At 38.1% G+C, this 19,576-nt stretch overlaps 1 protein-coding gene across 1 annotated transcript in view; it reads left to right on the top strand.

Moving 5' to 3' along the window:
* Positions 1–19,576, top strand: part of LOC150099841 (extracellular serine/threonine protein CG31145-like) — a 194,185-nt gene that overhangs the window by 90,721 nt on the left and 83,888 nt on the right. Inside the window, exon 2 of the mRNA XM_090403502.1 lies at positions 3,146–4,160. Coding sequence (XP_090259628.1) covers positions 3,682–4,160 — 479 coding nt within the window. The 5' untranslated portion in view covers positions 3,146–3,681. The remainder of the gene's footprint in view (positions 1–3,145; positions 4,161–19,576) is intronic.

Consider the following 19,576-nt stretch of genomic DNA (forward strand, 5'->3'; position numbering starts at 1 on the left):
ACAAGCATTACAAGTTTAGTGGACTCAACTGTTGGCCGGTCATCCATCACAAACTCCGAGAAAGAAGTATGCTGATTCAAATGCACGGATTCCTCCCATGGTTCGCAGTTACCGTGATCGTAGCATTATTGACTATCTACGTGGGATAGCACACAATCTTTCTTTCTAAGTATTAATGCTTAATTAATAATATTAAATTACATTTCCTGTAAAAGATTCAATATTTTAAATGAATTAATTTTTCTTTTTATCTATATCCTAAAATATACATATTAAGTGTTAGTATAATTTGAATATGTATCCATGTTTTGTTGCATCAAATAACTTTTTGTTAATTTTTTTTGTCAAATTTATATTGAAAGATTTATTTTGTCAAATAATTTTTTGTATCGTTTGTTGGGTCAAGGAAATTTATTTAAGGAGTTTTTATTTTTATACCGGGGTTAATGTCCAGTTTTTTTACACGGTTTTTTATATGGGGGGTTTTAAACAGGGGGTTATTGTCCGTGGGGTTATTGACGGAGGGGTGGTTTGTCCTATTACGTCTCAAAGCTACCCGAAAGCAAAAAGAACATACACAACCTCATTTTTACAAAACTATGTGCACAATAAATTCCCTCTTCTGGTGAACAAGATGACGTTGGATAATTCTGGGTAACTCTCTGACTTGACAGCTGTAACAGTAACGTAGTTTATGTTTCGCAACAGTTTAGACCAACGAGGGGGGAGGAATCTCCGTGTCTTGATCGTCCAGAGATAGAGTCGAAGAACGTTGAGTTCTTCTCTAATAAGGAAATTGGATGAATATGACGTTGAAACTCCTCTTTTCACATGTTGGGTATCTTTACTGTAGTGAATTTAAAAGTCCGTTTCAAAAATAAAAAATAAAAATAAATAAAACGGCTAACGCCTTTTATTCCCTTATAGGGAGTAGGCGAGGCCTTTATGCCCTATCTAGCTTTTGGAGACTGAGTGGGCAGTTCAATCTCCACCGGTAGCTAATCAGAGATAACTGGCGCATGTCTATCACTAATTATAGCTGCCACCGATGAAGAGGCTGGAAAACAAGTGCTGCCATCTCTTGGTACCTAACCCTAACAAGATATGTTACTGTCTGAAATAATGAGGGTACTACGGTCGATTTTCTTGAGTTTACGGGATAAAAAAAAAAAAAAAAAAACGAGTTTCCGGGAGTAAAAACCCGCTTGCCCGTGCCAGAGATCGACTAACTCGGGAATCGGTCGAAGAAAGGCTTAGAAAAAGTTCCGCCAGTCGGCGACTAGACTTGAACTTAAGTCTAACTTCGAGCGACCAGTAAAGTGCAAATTTTTGCATACTAACTCCATATTTTCCAGAGCCGGTGTCAACTGTAAATGATACGTGAAAGACAAAAATCACTTGCTGGATTGCATGTAATGTTATTTATTCTTTCTACTGGAAGCAATTTTTAGAAATCTTACCGTTATTTCGACAGTTGAATAATAGCAGTAATGCTTCGGTCACAGTTGCGATACTTGTATGCTGGTGAACGATTCGTTTCCGGTCTCCGTGGATTGACATTTTGGCGTTCCAAACTGCTTTCAGCTTCATACTCCAGGTTGCTGTGACTGCGATTTAAATCACCGATTAAGGGCGTCTGATTATTTCTTTGTGCTCTGCATCTTCAGGGCTGATTGCGGATTTTAGTTTGAGAGCCGTTGGTGCTGCGTAGGAAAAAAACCATCACGTGTGTTAATGATGCCCGCTTTAAATAGGACAATAAGTGTTTTGAGATTTTTTTGGTTGAATATATATGTTAAATACAATACAATATATATATATATACACACACACACACACACACACACACGCCATATATTTCATGTGCATATTTAAAAAGTCCAAACTTTCTATCAAATTTATTGAATATTTAAAAATGAGTTAAACTAAATGCTAAATGTGCAACATTGCACAAATTGTTTTTTTTTTCTTTTTTTTTTTTGTTTCACAATATAAACTTCATGCCGTTTCTTCGAGGGAAAAAATATCCAGGTACTAAGTGTTCATAATAAAACTGCTAAAAAGAGTTAAATACATAGTGATAAGACAGCGGTTGTATTTTTTGTTTCGTGGCTTATGATAGCTGAAACAGTTTAAAACGAGTCGATCACAGTGAAAAAGTATTCAGATCCTTTTATCCGATACAAACCAACAGCTGCCAATTAAAACAAGTATTTTACATAAGAATTAGATTATTCGGATTCAGCCTCAGCGACTGTAATAGTATTTTTTACACAGACTTTTGTAATCAAAAAATCTTCACATTTAATTTCATGTACCCTTATTAATATTCCTGCCATAAAGTGTGTGGTCATGTGATATACCTGTGATAAGTATGCAATTTATGTTTCTTACGATAAGCTTCCACCTGCCATAAATGATGCGTGATGGATGGGATGTAGTAAATCTATGAGTTGTACACACTGAATTGACATATCGAATTCCCTTGTAATCTGATAAACGTCGAAACCGAACTCTTCATCGCGCATCCCTTTTCAGATGTAATGTTATACGCGGATGTGCTTTCAAACAGTTAAGTAATTAGTCTCTGTCACGACATTTAAAAATGAATGCATTTATGCAGTGTAGTGCGGACAGATGAAATAGAAATTAGCACTGTTAGCAAAATCAACAGCTGGTCGTGCTTCTTAATCGCAGAGTTTCTTGCATGTCTAAGAAATGCGTAGGAAAGGACGCACCACTACATTGGGGTACGTGTATGTAGCGACTGTATTTGCGTAAAAAGTTCATCCCATTGGACTGTGTAGACGCTCATTTCCAAGTGATATGGCAACTGAATAAATAACCTCACCTTTGCTTATTCCACTTTTTAGCAAGAAATTTAAATTTTCTTAGCAGCTTAACACCTATGAGCTTGTCTGTCTTTTTTTTTTTTTTTTTTCGGTTTAATGCACTAAAGTGCGGCCTTCCTTCCTGTCTCAGCGAGCGAAACAAATCTCATTCGTAGCAAACGCCCTACCTCCTCTTGAAATTGTCTTGCGCGGTGACACCTCACGTGTTTACATTAGACTTTATGACGTGTAATGCTTTTCTCATGTCCTTGGAAGTAATTACGTCACTGACGCCCGCCTACATCTCATTCCAGGGCACATCGGTTCTGAATGCCAGCACCTCCTGTAGGACCTACCTGCCTTAGTGAGTGATTCCCCCTCCCTCGCCAGGTGAAAGAGTTATGTTCATCTCCACCGTCATCTCCTACAACCTGGGTTTCTGCCAACGTTCGCTGGAGAGCCACAAGAACGTTCTCTTGCAGCCAAGGCACGGGACACAGTAATATAGCAGAATGAAACTGCGGAGCCGACGCACGTGCACTTCCTGACAAGGTCGATGTTGAAGCTGTTGTGACACAATGGAGTTAAACGTTGCTATGGTTACTCGCAGGCAACTCTGAAAAGGATTTCGCAGCCGTTTCTTTAGTCCATAGAAAAACGCTCGGTCGCAACGACGTGTCGGCAGGAGTGTCGGGCCACCTCAACCGATAAAAGATGACGACCATAGCCGCCGACGAAGCTTCCTCACCTACAGCAGAGACAATGAATCGAATGGAACTTTCTAAATATATGCCAGAAACCATTCCCAGGTGCGTTTGCAGTCGACACTCCACGCTCTCGCAATAAAGGAATGAAACTGAAACAGCGTCTCCTTGCTGCTTTCGCTGTGTCCTTCGGCGGCCTGTTTGTGATTTTTATGCTCGAGACCAATCTTAGACAGGTCGCCTTGCAACTGAAGGTCGTCTCTTCTACGCTCGGAGAAAGTCAGCAGACGGCAGCAGCCATCATCCAGAGGAGGTTTCTGAACAGAGAGGAGGCGACCAAAGTGTCCAAAGAAGCGGTTAATTCTTCTAGCCTCAGGCCGTCGGCGATTCCCTCAGGCGACCAGAAATCGCGTAATGAAGGTGTCGGAAGTCTGTTCGAAGGAGGAGTTGCTCCTCCCAGCGATAGGTCCATTACACCGGCTAACGGCAACAAAACCGACAAAGGAGAATTCATTACCTTGTTACGTTACGTGAAAGAATCGACGCTCCCCAGGACTGGATGGAGGAGGAGCGGCCTCTGGAAATTTAACCCTACCCTCAGGGAACTTCTGGGAATACAAAAGAGGTAAGTGTTTCATTTCTTTTTTCTTTTCAAATTAGGTATAGATTATTGTATGTGTATAGAGTTCAAAGGTCAGTCTCCTCGTATAGCTTACTTTTCAGCTTTGTTGCGCATCAGCGATGGCAATCATCCTAATAATGTCTTCATTGGCTACTTCACCATACTTTATCAGAACATTTATTTTATAGTAGGTTATTAGACGGTTGGTATTTTTCACTAATGTCCCTCATCACTGCTACCTACTCGCTGTACGTTATCCTCGAACCATTAGGCCGCTGATGATGCACGTCACGCACAGTGACGTATTTTGAACGGGCATCGCTCTGCATTAGGCAGATATTTCGATTTCCTAATGGTCCACGAAAGCATATCTACTTTTTCGCATACGTCTGTGTTCATTTGTCCCTCAATGTGAGCCACAGATATCTTGTCAGAGCTTGCTTCTTTCCCCCTGTTATTTCACTGGTATTATCTAGTTTAGCAGAAAGGCGAGCCGCCAACTACAAAGGAAAATTGCACCTCCTAATCATTTATCTCTCCTCTTCACTCTAATTCTTGGAGAGAAGAACGTAATTAATCAAGATAAAAAAAAAACGACTATATTTGACAGGCAAACATATATTACGCAGTGAGTATTAGAATACCATTTAAAAATAAAGCTTCGCCTTCTACGTTAAATCTCAGTGTATTTTTCGACCACTGCCCACGATGTCTATTAATTATGACCTTCTCGCATAAAAATCATCCTTCTCTGTCTAAACTTAAGCTCTCCATTTTAGACAGATCAAAATGCTCAAAAATACAAAGCCGGTGTTATATTAGCCAAAAGGGAAGCATTTCTCGCATCTGTTACGCAGATACTCGGCCGCTATTGCCCTGTTCAGATATTCCCATGGATACTGACCAACAAAAGTCCACTATTTTCTCAAGGTTGAATTAGAAGTGATTTATATGTATTGCAACTTCGAATTCAATGCACTTACTATCCCTTGTTATTCCTTCTGTTTTTTTTTTTTTTTTTTTGAACAACCTTCCTCCATCAGTATTGACTAGAAATTGCATTCTGCAGTTATTGAAGTCAAACACGAATTTATGAAGGTTATATTCGCAAAGTAAGTTCAATAAGATCAAATTAATATAATCATAAAGAACCTAAATGTAGTGTAATAAGGATGGTTAATATAAGTAATTAGCATTGTTCACATTATTAACTGCTATAATTACTGTATAGATGAGTCAACAGAGTAATTGGATGAACGACGTAATTAATACGCAATTAGTATTTGTGTACCAATTGATGTAGTTGATTAGTTCACTTGATGGCAGTTCTTATGAAAGGTGGTCATTTAAAGATGTGGAATTGTTATTAATATTGGTGATAATTATAAATTATTGTTGATTGCTGAAATTTCAATTCATGATGGTGTTTTGATAAATAATTAACATTGTTGAACATGTTGAAACTGCTTCGTTTTAATGTCATAAATACAAAGCGAGGAGGGGAGTGGACCTCGTTGGAGCACAGTTGTGATATCGCCCTTGCTCTGTCTTCTTCACATCACTGGAAATTTATTAACCACTTCTGCACTGTTAATTTGGGATTGTTTTCGTCTAAATGTTCTTAATTATTTCCTAAAAACATAATATCTGAACTCAGACAATTTTCCCCCCATTAATGTTTATGCTACATATACAGCAGAATTCTGTAATTCGTACGGATCAAGATATACCATCTCGAGGAAAGTCGAAATGAAAATAATTATCTTCCGATGCCAGTTTTGTCTGCTGTGATAGGCAGCTTTAGACACGGGAAACGCACAAAACTTTTAAGATATTCCAACTTAGAGATCGATTGTCTTGATCTTTTTTTTAAGCAAAAAGAAGTTTATATTAAGTTGTGTCTGTTTCTGGGGATGGGTGAAGCGATGTGGTCATTTAACAAATGGGCCACTACAGCTGTGGCTGACCATGCACGTATCGTGGTGTAGTTACATAGTCTAGCTCTTGCATGCACTGGCACATATAAACAGTAATCTGCTGTGTGCGCATATTGCTGGTTTGACCGTGTTTATCTGTATTTTCATTTTAACAACGTTGGCTGTTTTCAAATTAGAAATACACGGATATACAAATCGCTTACTGTTTGTTCCTTTGTAACTACAGTGGGTGAGCTGGGTAAGGAATCAGATTTCCTTACTGTATTTTCCTCAATAGTTTATTATTATTGATATAGAACGTGTGTGTGTGTGTGTGTGTGTGTGTGTGTGTGTGTGTGTGTGTGTGTGTGTGTGTGTGTGTGTGTGTGTGTGTGTGTGTGTGTGTGTGTGGTGTGTTTATTTCTCATTAAGAAACCATCTTAAGGAGCTACTGCCTTATTAAGAAAATTGATAAAGCAATATTGAGAAAGTGTTCGCAGTGCACTTCACATAGATACATTTCTTTGTTTGGCTTTTACGCAGCCCTTCCGTGAACAAACAATACGCGGGTCGACTTGCGTGGTGCCGAAGCCGTCCTGATTGTACAGCTGACCGTCGGAAAACGCAGTGCTGAGTAGTGAATGAATCACGAGATCAAATGTACATCGCATAAAAACTCCAGGAGAAAGTGCGGAAATGCTCTCCTGCTTTTTACAAGAACCTTCTGTCACAGCACTCAGAAAAACTAAAGGCGAAATTTACATTTAGATTCTGGGTTTCTTAGCTATGGGGATTTTCTGGAAATTATGCAGTTAATTATCAACACTATAATCTGCACCTTATTAGCGCTGTAGCGAAGAAATGGAGACACACGATTTACTTGAATGTTATCACCATACCAATGAGTTATTACCATAACTGGGCCTTTCAGCCAATCGTAATATAATTTTAAATTACTTTAAAATTATTTCATATCACTGTCTATTGTAGAGAATCATTTTCCATAAGTATTTAAATGGCATCCTTGTCAGTGATATAACCTTGCTAGAAAGAAAACGCACCCCCCTTTAAACCGCAGCTGTTAACAATGGAATTGCTCGTTGAACTGATAGGAACGCAAAGTGGGAAAGCAGTTTGTCAAGTGACAAAATGCAAAGGTTAATAAACCTTGAATTGGCAGAGTTTATTAAGTACAACACAGAAAAGTGATAAAATGTGTGGGGAACATGTACTCGTGGGGTTAAAGTCCGATCTGGGATCGGGTGTCATTAAAGACAGATGGATCAATGACAGACTACAAATCCCATATCGTGGAATGATATGGGATTTCTAGACACCTTTGTTATGACACAAGGAGGGTTGAGAGCTCACCTTTAGAGAATTCCTTGATTTAATTGGCGATTTCGCTTCCTTTCATGTGTTTTAATGAATCATTTGTTGATAATATTCACATTCAAACAGTAAGTGCAGAAGAAGGGTGATATCATCGCACACGATGAAATACTCTGAACATTGAGGTCTGTTTATTTTCAAAATGCTGCTCACTTTGATGTGAATTTTGCTACCACTTTTATTTCATTATCCGACAATCCACATAAAATGCAACAAGGGTTTCGTCACTTCTTCATTTTTAATGCAAGCGAAATGCTTAATCAAATAGGTTCTTAAATATTCATGCTGAAAAAATGCATAAAAACTTAAGTTTGAAGGAATTTTCTTTTATTAGGTTTTTTTTTTTTTTTTTTTTGCAAACCCATCTCTTTCGCTATATCCGAGGGCTAGTGCATTCCTACGGCCTACTAGTTGGCAATATTCCTAATCCTAGTATTTAATTGCATGCACTTATTCACCCGTGTGTTCCACGGTTGATCAGTTTCAAGGAAAAAAAACCCCGTTTCTTTCAAAGTCAACCTCATTTGCTTCTATGAAAGGACAAGCAATCCTGCAATCAGATGAATAAAACTACACGTTTTGACTCGCACCTTCAATTCTTCTGCATATGTTAAGACGAGATTAAGAAACTAGAATTAATAAGATCCTCAGGATTTCTATTTAACTCTTTCACGGCGATTAAGGATGGCACTGTGTAATTTACGGTGCATTCCACAAAAAGGATATTCCGGGTAGTAAAACTATCACCATGAAAAAATCCTCCACCCTAAAATTCTTTTATCTACTCTCGCAAGAAGTCTGGGAACGATTTCTCTGATAGTGGGGCTAGTAAGGAAAAGCAATCAGTCGAACACATTTGTGAATTGGATTAACTGCTACAGCAGGTGGTTATAGCAGAGTACAACAAAGCAGAAAGCTCGAACAGCATTCAGAAATATCTAGAAAAGCAGGCTGTCAAGAATGATCTTTTTTTTTTTTTTTACTTCACTAGTTTCCTTCCAGATATCGAAATCTGTACTATATGCCACGTTATGAGGAAAAGAATATCTATATACACCTATTCTCTATTTTCTAATCTCTGTGCGATTAGAAAAAAAAAAAAAGAGGGGGGGGAGTTATAGTGAAACCCTGGCTATACTTTCCGATGTTTGCTTGCGTGTCTACATCTATTGAAATAATCCACTAACTTCCTCGAGAAACTTCAGACACCTCAAAGATACCAAGCTGATTTTGCAGAGCAAAACCAGCTTTCTCTCTTCATAGTATAAAGTAATTCCATCAAACCCCCCCCCCCAATTAACCAACCCACTGTGTGATTTATGAAAACAAAGTATTGCACGTAATCGCGAATCGTGATAGGACAGGAGAGGATCTACTTCTGACGGATAATAATCAGCAGATAATTCTCTAATGCGCGTGTGCTTCTTAATAACCATTGCAATGATTACGTAAAGTAAATAACAGGAAGAAGCAAAACGCCACCTCCACTTGAAACTCGAAACTTTTCCGGATAAACAAACAAACGTTATCTTGCGTCACTTTTATCCCACGAACGAAGCCATCTAATTCGAACCCCTCTTCCCATGACGTCATCTGCGGGTTTCCTTTTGACATCCTGGAAATTTATGCCTCCTGGCGCTCTCACCGCATTTGTGCATGCTCGTCATAAGTGCGTTCATCAGTCCCATAAACTCGGTGGTACGAAAATTGTCATATCTGCGAAGCGTGCGAAAGGCTGCGTCAAAGCAGCAAGACGGTTCCGAATCCGTCAGAACTTCGACTACTTTTGATGTTCTCTTTTCAAGACGTTTCAGATCAAATGAAGTGTTAGCGCTTGCGTGTAGATTCGAATACAGCAAGTCAAATTCTCGAAACTTTATTACTTTGGAAGAGTTTGCAATTTTTTCTTCGTCCTCTGAAATGTTTCTTTCACTTTTTAGTCTTTTTTTATGTCGCACACAAATTCTGCCTTTTCCTCACTTACTAGCCGACCTTCTTCTATGAGGTTTAAATATCTAAAGTTACATATGATTAATAATTACTAAAGGTGTAATCAGTAATTAAATTCTAACTATAATTTTAAGACGCATGCTATTAGATGATGTTAAATTCAGTTTTTTTTTTTTTTCGAGCTGCTCTACCGCATTGCTGTGATGATCTACAAACTCTTCCTTGACCTTCCTCATTTCTGAATCCACCGTAGTAAATATAGCTTCTCTGCAGACCATCTCGACTAAAAAAAATCAATTAATCGCGTTTCTTTCCCCCCGTTCTTACATGAATAATCGGAATTACTTCCAAAATCTTTATATTTTTCAAGATAAAATATTGCAAACATTCATAGTAGTAAATATTCCGAAAAAGTCAACATTTTAAAGACCAGATTTCCAATCATATCCAATTGTACGTGAAATATCTTTACACTCAACTGCTCCCTGCACACGTCTTGTGTGTCGGGGGGGGGGGGGCAGTCGATTTCACAATCATGCACAGCACAAACCCTTCTTTCTCAGACGTGTCATGCCGTGCATTATGCCGAGAGTCGCACCCAGTTTCAACCTGTATTTAGGTCTCATCAGTCGAAGTTAGTTGCCCAGTGGAGAGCTGTCTTGGGGCCAGTTATTACCCTCTTTTTTTTTTTTCTTTCAGACCAAGGAAATTCATGGTCAGCACATTCCAAAAGTAGCGACTCATGTCGTATCACAAAAACGTAGTTTGTCCAGCAATCGGGCTGGCACTGAGTTCGCTAACTATTTTATTTTTTTTTTCAGTTTGAATGTTATAACAGTGATCATAATTCTAATTAATATAAATATCAATCAAAAATTCAATTCTGTTCATTACAATTCCATATTTTATGCAAATACAATAATAATAGGAAGATTTAATTCCAAGGTCAGTATCGTCGTCTAAACGATACACAGTGGATACGATTTGAACAGCTTAGTTTTCACTGTTAAGCTAGTGCTTGATGATGTGTTCTTTTTTAATGATAATTTCGTTTTTATTAATAAAGTAAATTGAAATTATATATTTCATTATTATTACTAAATGGTAAAATATGAAAAGAAACCAATATTAATGTGCATGCGTGTGCAAAAACCTAATCCAAATTTTGATTACGGAATATCCCTTTGTATGACAGTATATGATATTTCCTTGTTTACGTAATATAAAATAATGCTTTATACATTATCCATCTATCTATCTAGAAATGCCTATTGGATCTTCAATAATACCCTCCTGAAAGATCCAGATTACATAATAAACACTCAGGCTTTAATAACCAACCTCACTCACTCGAAAGTGGATACAGAACCAATGAAAACATGGTGGCCCACCTAAAATCACGAATAAAATCCTTTACGCAGATCTATAGTCACCAGAAAATCAACAGAGGAACATTAGAATCCGACAACTTGAAGAACAGCTCAAGTATCTCCCAGAAGAAAGCCCTGAATATAATTCAGCCTTCCAAGCCATGCAAAGACACTCAGAATTATCTACAAAAGGTGCCCTACTTAGATAGCAGTATACACAAATAAATCTTTCAGATGCCCCCACAAAATATTTTTTCTCTTTGGAAAAAAAATGCCAGGCAGCAAACTCCTTCTCTGCTATCAGACTTCAAGATGGCAGCAGCACGGAAGATCCAAGTAAAATCACTTCTGAAATCCTACAATACTACAAGAATTCATACAGCTCCACAGGAACATCCCATCATGCCATTCACGAAATACTGAAAGAAACAAAAAAAATCTCTGCAACAGATCGGAACCACTTAGAAAACAAAATCACGCTAGATGAACTGAAAATTGCATGCACATTCTTGCCAAAGAATAAATCTCCTGGCCTCGATGGTCTCACGTCAGACTTTTTCTAAGTCTTCCGGAATCAACTCGAACCACTTCTCCTCAAAACAGTGCAAGAAGCCTACCTCAGTGGGCTCCCACAATCCGTCACGACCTCAGTAGCACGATTGATACCAAACAAGGGAGACTACACGGATACCCGAAACTGGCGTCTAATCTCCTAAATAATACCGATTGTAAAATCATTTCCAAAGTTATAGTAAACCGAATAAAGTCAACACTGCCTGAAGTTATTGGTCAACATCAAACGTACTCTGTTCCAGGAAGATCAATACATGATAACTTCCATTTAATAAGAGATCTCATCCACATCGCAAACAGCCAACATGAAAACCTAGCACTCGTCAGCCTTGATCAGGAGAAGGCTTTCGACAGGGTAGAGCACGAGTACCCCTGTATAAAGTCCTAAAGGCATTTGGCTATGGTCCTCTCATCATTGAAACAGTGCAATTGCTATACAGAGATGCACACGTCTGTTTAAAAATCAACAACAGGCTCACTCGCACTTTGTCATACTCTCGAGGGATCAAGCAAGGATGTCTCACACTGGCCATGGAACCCTTCTTAAAAAGAGTACACGACACCATCATCTCCAAACGAACCAGCATAATAAAGCCATATCAAAAAATAACTCTATCAGCATATGCCGATGACGTAAAGGTAATAGTCCGAAATGAAGAAGAAATGACAGTAGCCGAGAAAGCACACAGTCTATATGCAGAAGCCTCAGGGGCCAAATTAAATTCTGCAAAAACCACTGGCTTGTGGTCAGGCAGACGGAAGACTAGAAATGATTCTCCGATCGAATGTACCTGGTCAAGTGAAGGACAAATATACTTAGGTGTGCACCTTAGCAACACCAAAATATATAACACACTGAACTGGACACAGCTGCACAACCGATTTAAACATGTGCTAGTTAAATGGAACAGCATTCGTTCCATGTCTTCACTTAGAGGAAGAGTACTAATAGTTAGCCAGATGGCTGCGAGTTTGTTATGGCATATCCTCAAAGTATTCATACCCCCTGAAGAATTTCTCCACCACATTCAAAAGGCAATCAAACGTTTCCTCGGGAATAATACTAACTGGACAACATACCCTGAACTCTGCAAGCCACTCAATAAGGGAGGTCAAGGCCTGATTTCCCTTGAAAACAAGATTAGATCCTTCAGTATAATCTTCTTCCTAAAGACACTTCATTGCAATCATACTTATGTAACCACCTTCGATTACATCAGGAAATCATCCACTAGAGGACATACACTTTCCGCAGTCCTCCGAATGGCCAGTTCTACACCATCTCCTCCTAAACTACCGCATTTTTACAGAGATGCTCTACAGCGGTGGCAAAACACTGAACTTCATCACACACTAACAGGATCAACAGAGTCAGCTGTACTTACAGAACCACTATTTTCAAACAGAAACATAACAAGTCTCACAACCGGCCAGCCCTTTCTTTTCCCTACATGGAATTGGGCAGGAATAAGAATCATAGGGTACCTCCTGACCCAGACCCTAAAGTGGAAAGCATTCACAAGCCTACCAATGAAGAACCCAAAAACTGAAAAGCAATATCAACAGCTGCAAGCCTCCATTATAAAAGCCTATCCAGATATCGCTACACCTCAGGGAATCCGTATTCCTTCTAGAAACTGCTCAGAGCCGATATTTCATCTTGTACAGTCTGAAGCCTCACTTCCAATTCTTCCCTCCAACTACAAGAAAATATGCCACTTTCTCATGTCAGTGCCTCTAACTTCGCCCTTCGTATATTCATTCTTAACCCTCTCATCTATAAGGCTGTACATACCACCCAGGTTTCAGTAGGATCTTCCAAATAAATCGAAGTGTGCCAAACCAGATTTTAACATACAGTGGAAACTATGGTATAACATCTTGCCAACTCCTAAGCTCTACAAATTTCAACTTAGAGAAACGGATCTGTGTCTATTCTGCGAAGTTTCAGGTACCTTAGAACACACATATCTAACCTGTCCTGCAAACAAAGCGATGATCACTTATGTCCTGAATACTGCCTCTAGCACCTGTAACTACGCACACAGCCAAGAAGACTACTGGAATTTAGTCCATACAGAAGAAAACAGACACAGAATATGCAATTTCTTCTTTATCTACAGCTTCTACTTAAAACACACAAGAAATAACCACCACCCATCCATCACCGAATCGGCACAAACCCTCATGTATAGCCTCCGTCGGAAACTACAAAGCAGACTTTCACTGGAATTTGATTACTACAAATAAACAAAAACTGTCGCGAAATTCATAGAGGAGTGGAACCCAACTGGTACCCTGTTCTGGATTGCCGACGACAATACACTTCATCTGAAAGATAACTAAAAGTGAAACTGAACTGTAATGTTGAGTCATTTATTGCATTTTCTATTGCATATCCGAAAGGAAAATCTTTTTTTTCTGGAATATGTAAATAGTCCGTTTGTTACCTATCTTCTAATGCATGTTTTATCAAGTTAAATAATAAAAAATGTGTGTGTGTGTGTGTGAGAGAGAGAGAGAGAGAGAGAGAGAGAGAGAGAGAGAGAGAGAGAGAGAGAGCAATATAATATATTCAACAGATATGTTTACAGCATATTTAAGAAATTAAATTACAAAATACCAATAATAAATCCCTGTTACGCACTCTCATGGGAATGCGTTATTTATCAGGACCAAAATGTTCACAAATTGTTGCAGTGATAATGAATAAAAGAACGAAGTGTAAGATCTGACAGTACTGGAGTCCTTCCATTCAAGAAGTTTACTGCTGAATCTTACTCTTGCCTGAATGTAACATTTTAATAAAAATGGTTTTGGTTTTCCTCGTCTCGGTATTATATCAACAAGATACTATTTCCATAAAGTTTCGATTAACGTTGCCTCTTTTTTTTCACTGATACTGATGGTTCGAACCACGTTGGGAAGAGAAGCAATATCCACTCGGACAAGGCTAGCTTGAACTATTTATTCAAGAGGGCCATCATGGATGCCTTTGAATGTCTTTAGGTGGTAAATGCAGTCGCCACATGATGTAAACCCGCTCCTCTTTACTGGAAGCCTGAGTTGGTTTGAATCAATAGAAAGTTCTTGAATCGTACGAATGGTGAAAGATATTTTATAACATGATTTGGTTTATATATATGTGTAGGGAGAGAGAGAGAGAGAGAGCAAGTGTTAGTGTTAACGGTTGAACTCCGAGTCATTTGCAGTGATTTATTACGAGCTCTAGGTGTACTCATGCTGCTTCTTTACTGTCTTCGTGAAATTATATTATTACTTGAGAATCTTGATGATCAGAGTTAAACATAATGAGACTTGTTCAATGTAATCGATGTTTTAATTGCTAAGCGTAAGGCGTTGCGCTTTAGCGAAAGTGCAGAAATGCATTTTTTCCCTAAGGGAAATTCGGAATAAGAGTGGATATGGACTCAAGTTCAGGAGACATTTCAGAAAAATTTGGACGAAATCGCTGCTGCTGTAAAGAGGACACTGATAATAAAGACTAGGGAGAATGAATGTTGGTCCACTTTAAGAGGCTTTGATTAGACCGCACGAGTTTATGAACTAATTCGGTCACTTGATTTCTGAGTGATGAGAGAGATGAATAATTAAGGCATTTATCATCATCATCATCATCTTTCAATCAAAAGGATTCTAAAATGCTAGTTATGAGGAGAGATTTAAGATTGTATATTGCACAACGTTTAGGAAGGAAGGACGGAAATTACTCTCGATGATCCAAGTTACCAAAAGGAGTTTTTCGGATTAATGCTAAAGGAATTGCTCATATAGTGCAGGGAAGGGGAAAGAAGAATGGTGTTATTAAAAAATAAAAGCAACGTACGTAATTAGAAACACTTCCAGATAACAAGAAAATAAGTTGCAGTACTATAGTAATGCAGCCAAAAGTGGAAGGCGATTTTCGCAATCCTTAATGGAGGTGTGAAGTAGCTGAAATATCCGAAACTGATCTAAAGAGGAAGAATGTGAGGCTTCTAAGGCAAAGTTTCGGGACCATTATATGGTTGACACTAACTACTATACTAATGTCACACTTAGTAGGGGAGGTTTGGAGAATTATAACACCCTAATCAGGGCAGGATATAACAACACATTGCAAAGCCATAAAAATTGGAATTAAAAAAAAATAGAAACAGCCATTTAAAAAAAATTGCCGATTGTAAACAGTATGGGTAACTTAATTAACACATAATTATGCAAATGGAAAAATTTTATTTTTCTGTTGAAAAGTACACGAGAAGAAAATTGTGCGCACATAAAAGACTGTTCCGCCATCTCTGCATTGAGGCCGGATGATTCACCTTTCTGAAACCTCTTATAAATATCCTTCCCCATTTAAAACCATCACTAAAATATGTGTTATAACATACAGTTATGTGTAACTCAATACATAAAAACGAATTTCTGCTCTCACTTGGATCTTGAGCAATCGTTATTCTTAAATCTTCGGCTGAGTTTTCTATGGTCGTGATATCTTCAGTGTTAAGTAAGGAGTATTGTAGTCACGGGTCAGCCGTTGCCGTGATACCAGTTTTGATAATGAGAAATTATTATATGATCGGGTGTAACAAGTCTGTTACCTTGAAATTCAGGAAAATATACTCGTGAAAAGAGCTCATTTTTTTTCTTCCTCCCCATTAATCTAGTCAATAAAATTAGCAACTAGATGAAATGTTGAAATTTTAAGAAAAGTATCATTTTGACTTAATAAATTAAAAATGGGCTGCAAAACATGAATTCCTCCATTCCTGCAGAATATGGATTACTTGAATATGGAAATGCATGTCGATTACGCACGCTAAGAATCATTGTAAGAACAAGCGCTACCGCTCATCGTTTCCTCTATCGAGATTAAGTAACGTAAGAAACTGAATTGGCCAAACTTTTAAGAAAGAGCCATTTCTTTCTTGTAGAATATTTGTGATCGTCGAGATAAAGATACGAAGAGTTCTAGAAATGCTTCTCTGTGAGTATGTAACACGACACAGCGTGAGATCGAAGTAAGATATAAGACGGGACTTTGACCGGTTGTTAAGGATGCCAAAATGATGGGACGCTACTTTTTAAATCTACCCGTGGAGCTTCAACTGCTATTTTCGACCATGAATAATACACTGAGGTCATAGTTATTCCGTACCAATACTATCCTGTGCGTGACGTCATCATCTTTCGAATTGCATTATTTATACAATGCAACGTTGAGCTGCTTTTTTATTCCCTCTAAACTTATTAAACTTAGAACCCGAACCTAACCCTACTTAAGATATCCCAGCATAAGTTTCAGATGGAAAATCAGAACTGCTTTCTTCGACCAATATTTCACTAATCATTATGGCACACTCGTTAGTTAACATCCGCTCAAGACCTCACAGTATCCTTGACCTTTTGCCTCTACTTAGATGTAGTTATAACCCAAGGACAAAGTGCAGATTATGAACACTGAGAAAAAGTAGCTTTTCGTATAAATGCGTAAGGAAAACTTGAGAATGCTATTTCCTCAGAAATTAAATCTCCAGATTAAAGCGACAACTAAGTATTTCTTAAGAATGTCATCAAACATCCTCCTTTCTCACACACGCCGAGTTTCTTCTATTTCTCCCGAATCTTGTCTGCTACTGGGATTTTAAATGTACTTGAAACTGTTCGGGTTTTATTATTGCAAATAATAAAACCCGAAACCCAAACTGAAAGAAGAGAACTCCTGTTCGGACCTCAGAGGGAAAATGTCGGTGTATATTAACGTGATTGATTTTATTTATTCATAATTAATTATGACCGCTTGTGTTTAGAAATATTTAAAAAAAAAATTCATCAGTATTTCAGAAGCACAACACGGAACGATTTCGTTTTCACACTGGTGCCTACTGGACAAAAACATTCATTGATCTGCTAGAACCTCGACCTCGTAGGTCGTTGAAATGTCGCCAGTTAAGCAATATCATGGCCATACACATAATGTCGTCAGTACTAAAATAATATGGATAAATAGGTGAACTGCTGTGTCACCTGTTAGCAAGGCATATTATCTTTATGTTCCTCTCTACGTGTTAGGCTCATTCTCATATTACAACCAAATAAGTTGGCTTTATACGAACCGAATCAAAGCCGTGACGGTGCGGCTAATCTTCATATTCTGCATAAAGTCTGCATGTCCGTCAACTGCGTGTATTTTTTGGCTACTTTTTCTGTTTTGAGAAAACGGACCACAGGGAAATTTTCTTTATCCCTTTATCTTTTTAGACATCTAAAAAGATAAAGGATTTCATTTATATAAATGGGGGAGATTCAATCTAAATCAAAGCTTTCTGGTTGAGCTATGGAGGCTAAACAAAAGCAACAATCAGCTGTTGCATTGAAAGAACGTTACATAAACTCCAGGAGGAACTTCAAGGATTAATTCCTTCAGTGATTTTACGCAAAACTTTATAATATGGTTCGATTTCCTACCAGTAATGAGAAAGGAGATCAAGAAAACCAGAATACCATATTAAGCAATTTATTTTAGAATTAGAAGTTACAGAAGTTTTAATTTCAATTTACTCCTGAAGATGAAATGAATCATTCTAAGCAACAGTAAAGCTCTTCCATAGCTGCTCAACTATCCGCCTTCGATTTGGATGCTCATTCCTGCATGCAATAATGCTTGAGGCTTTCTGTCGTTGGTTGTTCATTCTGAATGCAAAGACTGTTCGAACGACTTTACATTTCTACTCTTGGAGTGGAGGCGAATTTGAGAAGAGCGTGATGCGTGCATAGCAGAATTGTTACTATAATGGATTCCGAAGCGAGATAGGGAAAGATCTGATTAGCTGGTGGCTGAGTGAAACAGCTGATGATAAGATGAGCAGTAATTTTTTTTTTTTTTTTGGATTATATACTTGTTTGAAATAACACGTTCGTGAACCTACGAGATGCGAGATTTTTCTTCCGGAAACTCTGGATCTTTAATCCCGGAAAAGAAAAAAAAAAGTCATACCTGCTGGAGAAAACGCAATTATATACTGGTCTCAGCCGCCTCTTCGTAATTCCATCTAAACTCACATCCTACCAGAGCGGAAGGAAGATCAGACTTAATAATAGCATCGGGAGAATGGAGTACACTGTATTAATTACCTCGAGTCCTGGGACAGTGATTATCTGACCTCGCAGGGAATTAACTTCGGAAAGAGATGATAATTAGGAAGTACCGGAGATGAAATTTCAAGAAAATTCTGTCCATTCCTTCAAAGTAGTTAAGAAGTGTTACTTGGGAGAAGTGATGTAATGGAAATAACAATGAACACTTTTGCATAATTCAGTGTTTAAGTTTATCCCAAGAAGAAAATTTCATAATGAATGTAAAGTCGGTTGGATGAATAAGCAATCCTCAAGGAAATACGTTGTGCGAACAGGTTACGGAAAGGGTTTCGCTCTGATAAACCAACTGCCAGTGTGATGGATATGAGCAGGCCAGCGTGAAGGAAATTGCTAATTAAAGATTGAGGAGCTAAATTTTAATTACAGTTTGCTAGGAACGGTAAGATTACTCTCAAAATCTTTTACAATTACGTAAAATGAAGTCAGGACAATAGAAAGTTATTAAGAAACTCGACGGAAATTATTTTGAAATACCAACTATTGTAGGAGAAAGATGTAACAAGTCTTTTGTGAATATAAGAACACTAGTCTGTCAAAAGAAGAAATAGTGAATGATTAGTAGTTCAGTCCTTCAGACTGAGAAACTGTCAGCCTGCGAGATTGCAGAGTTTATTTTTATTCACAAGAGAGGTTTTGAGCAAATTGGAAAATATGGTACTTTGTTCACAAGGCAACGAAACATGAATGGATAATCGTTTCAATACCTTATCAACAACACTTACATTCTAGGTATCTTTGATAGGGACACTGACTGCCGAAAAGGTCAAAGAATGGCTTTCGTTAAGGAAAAAGAAATTAAGCAGACTTGACGTTTTTTTAGGAGGATATCACGAGAAATCAAGGATATCATCGGGAGGGGAAGGGGGATTGTCCCATCAACAAAATGTTCTAAAACTTGAAATCTTTTTCTTGATGACCCAGCATTATGTGTTACGTCAGGCATGATAATCTCGCCCTGGATTTACCGGCCATTATGGGTAAAATACGCAAGTAGTATGGGTGGCGGTTTGAACAAGATCAAGATAAGATAAGGATTCGTGACGTCGTTGTATGATGA

The sequence above is a fragment of the Typopeltis vanoorti genome, chromosome 14 (genome assembly GCF_054136105.1).
Source record: "Typopeltis vanoorti isolate ZY-2024b chromosome 14, IOZ_Tvanoo_1.0, whole genome shotgun sequence".
Lineage (NCBI taxonomy): Eukaryota > Metazoa > Arthropoda > Arachnida > Uropygi > Thelyphonidae > Typopeltis > Typopeltis vanoorti.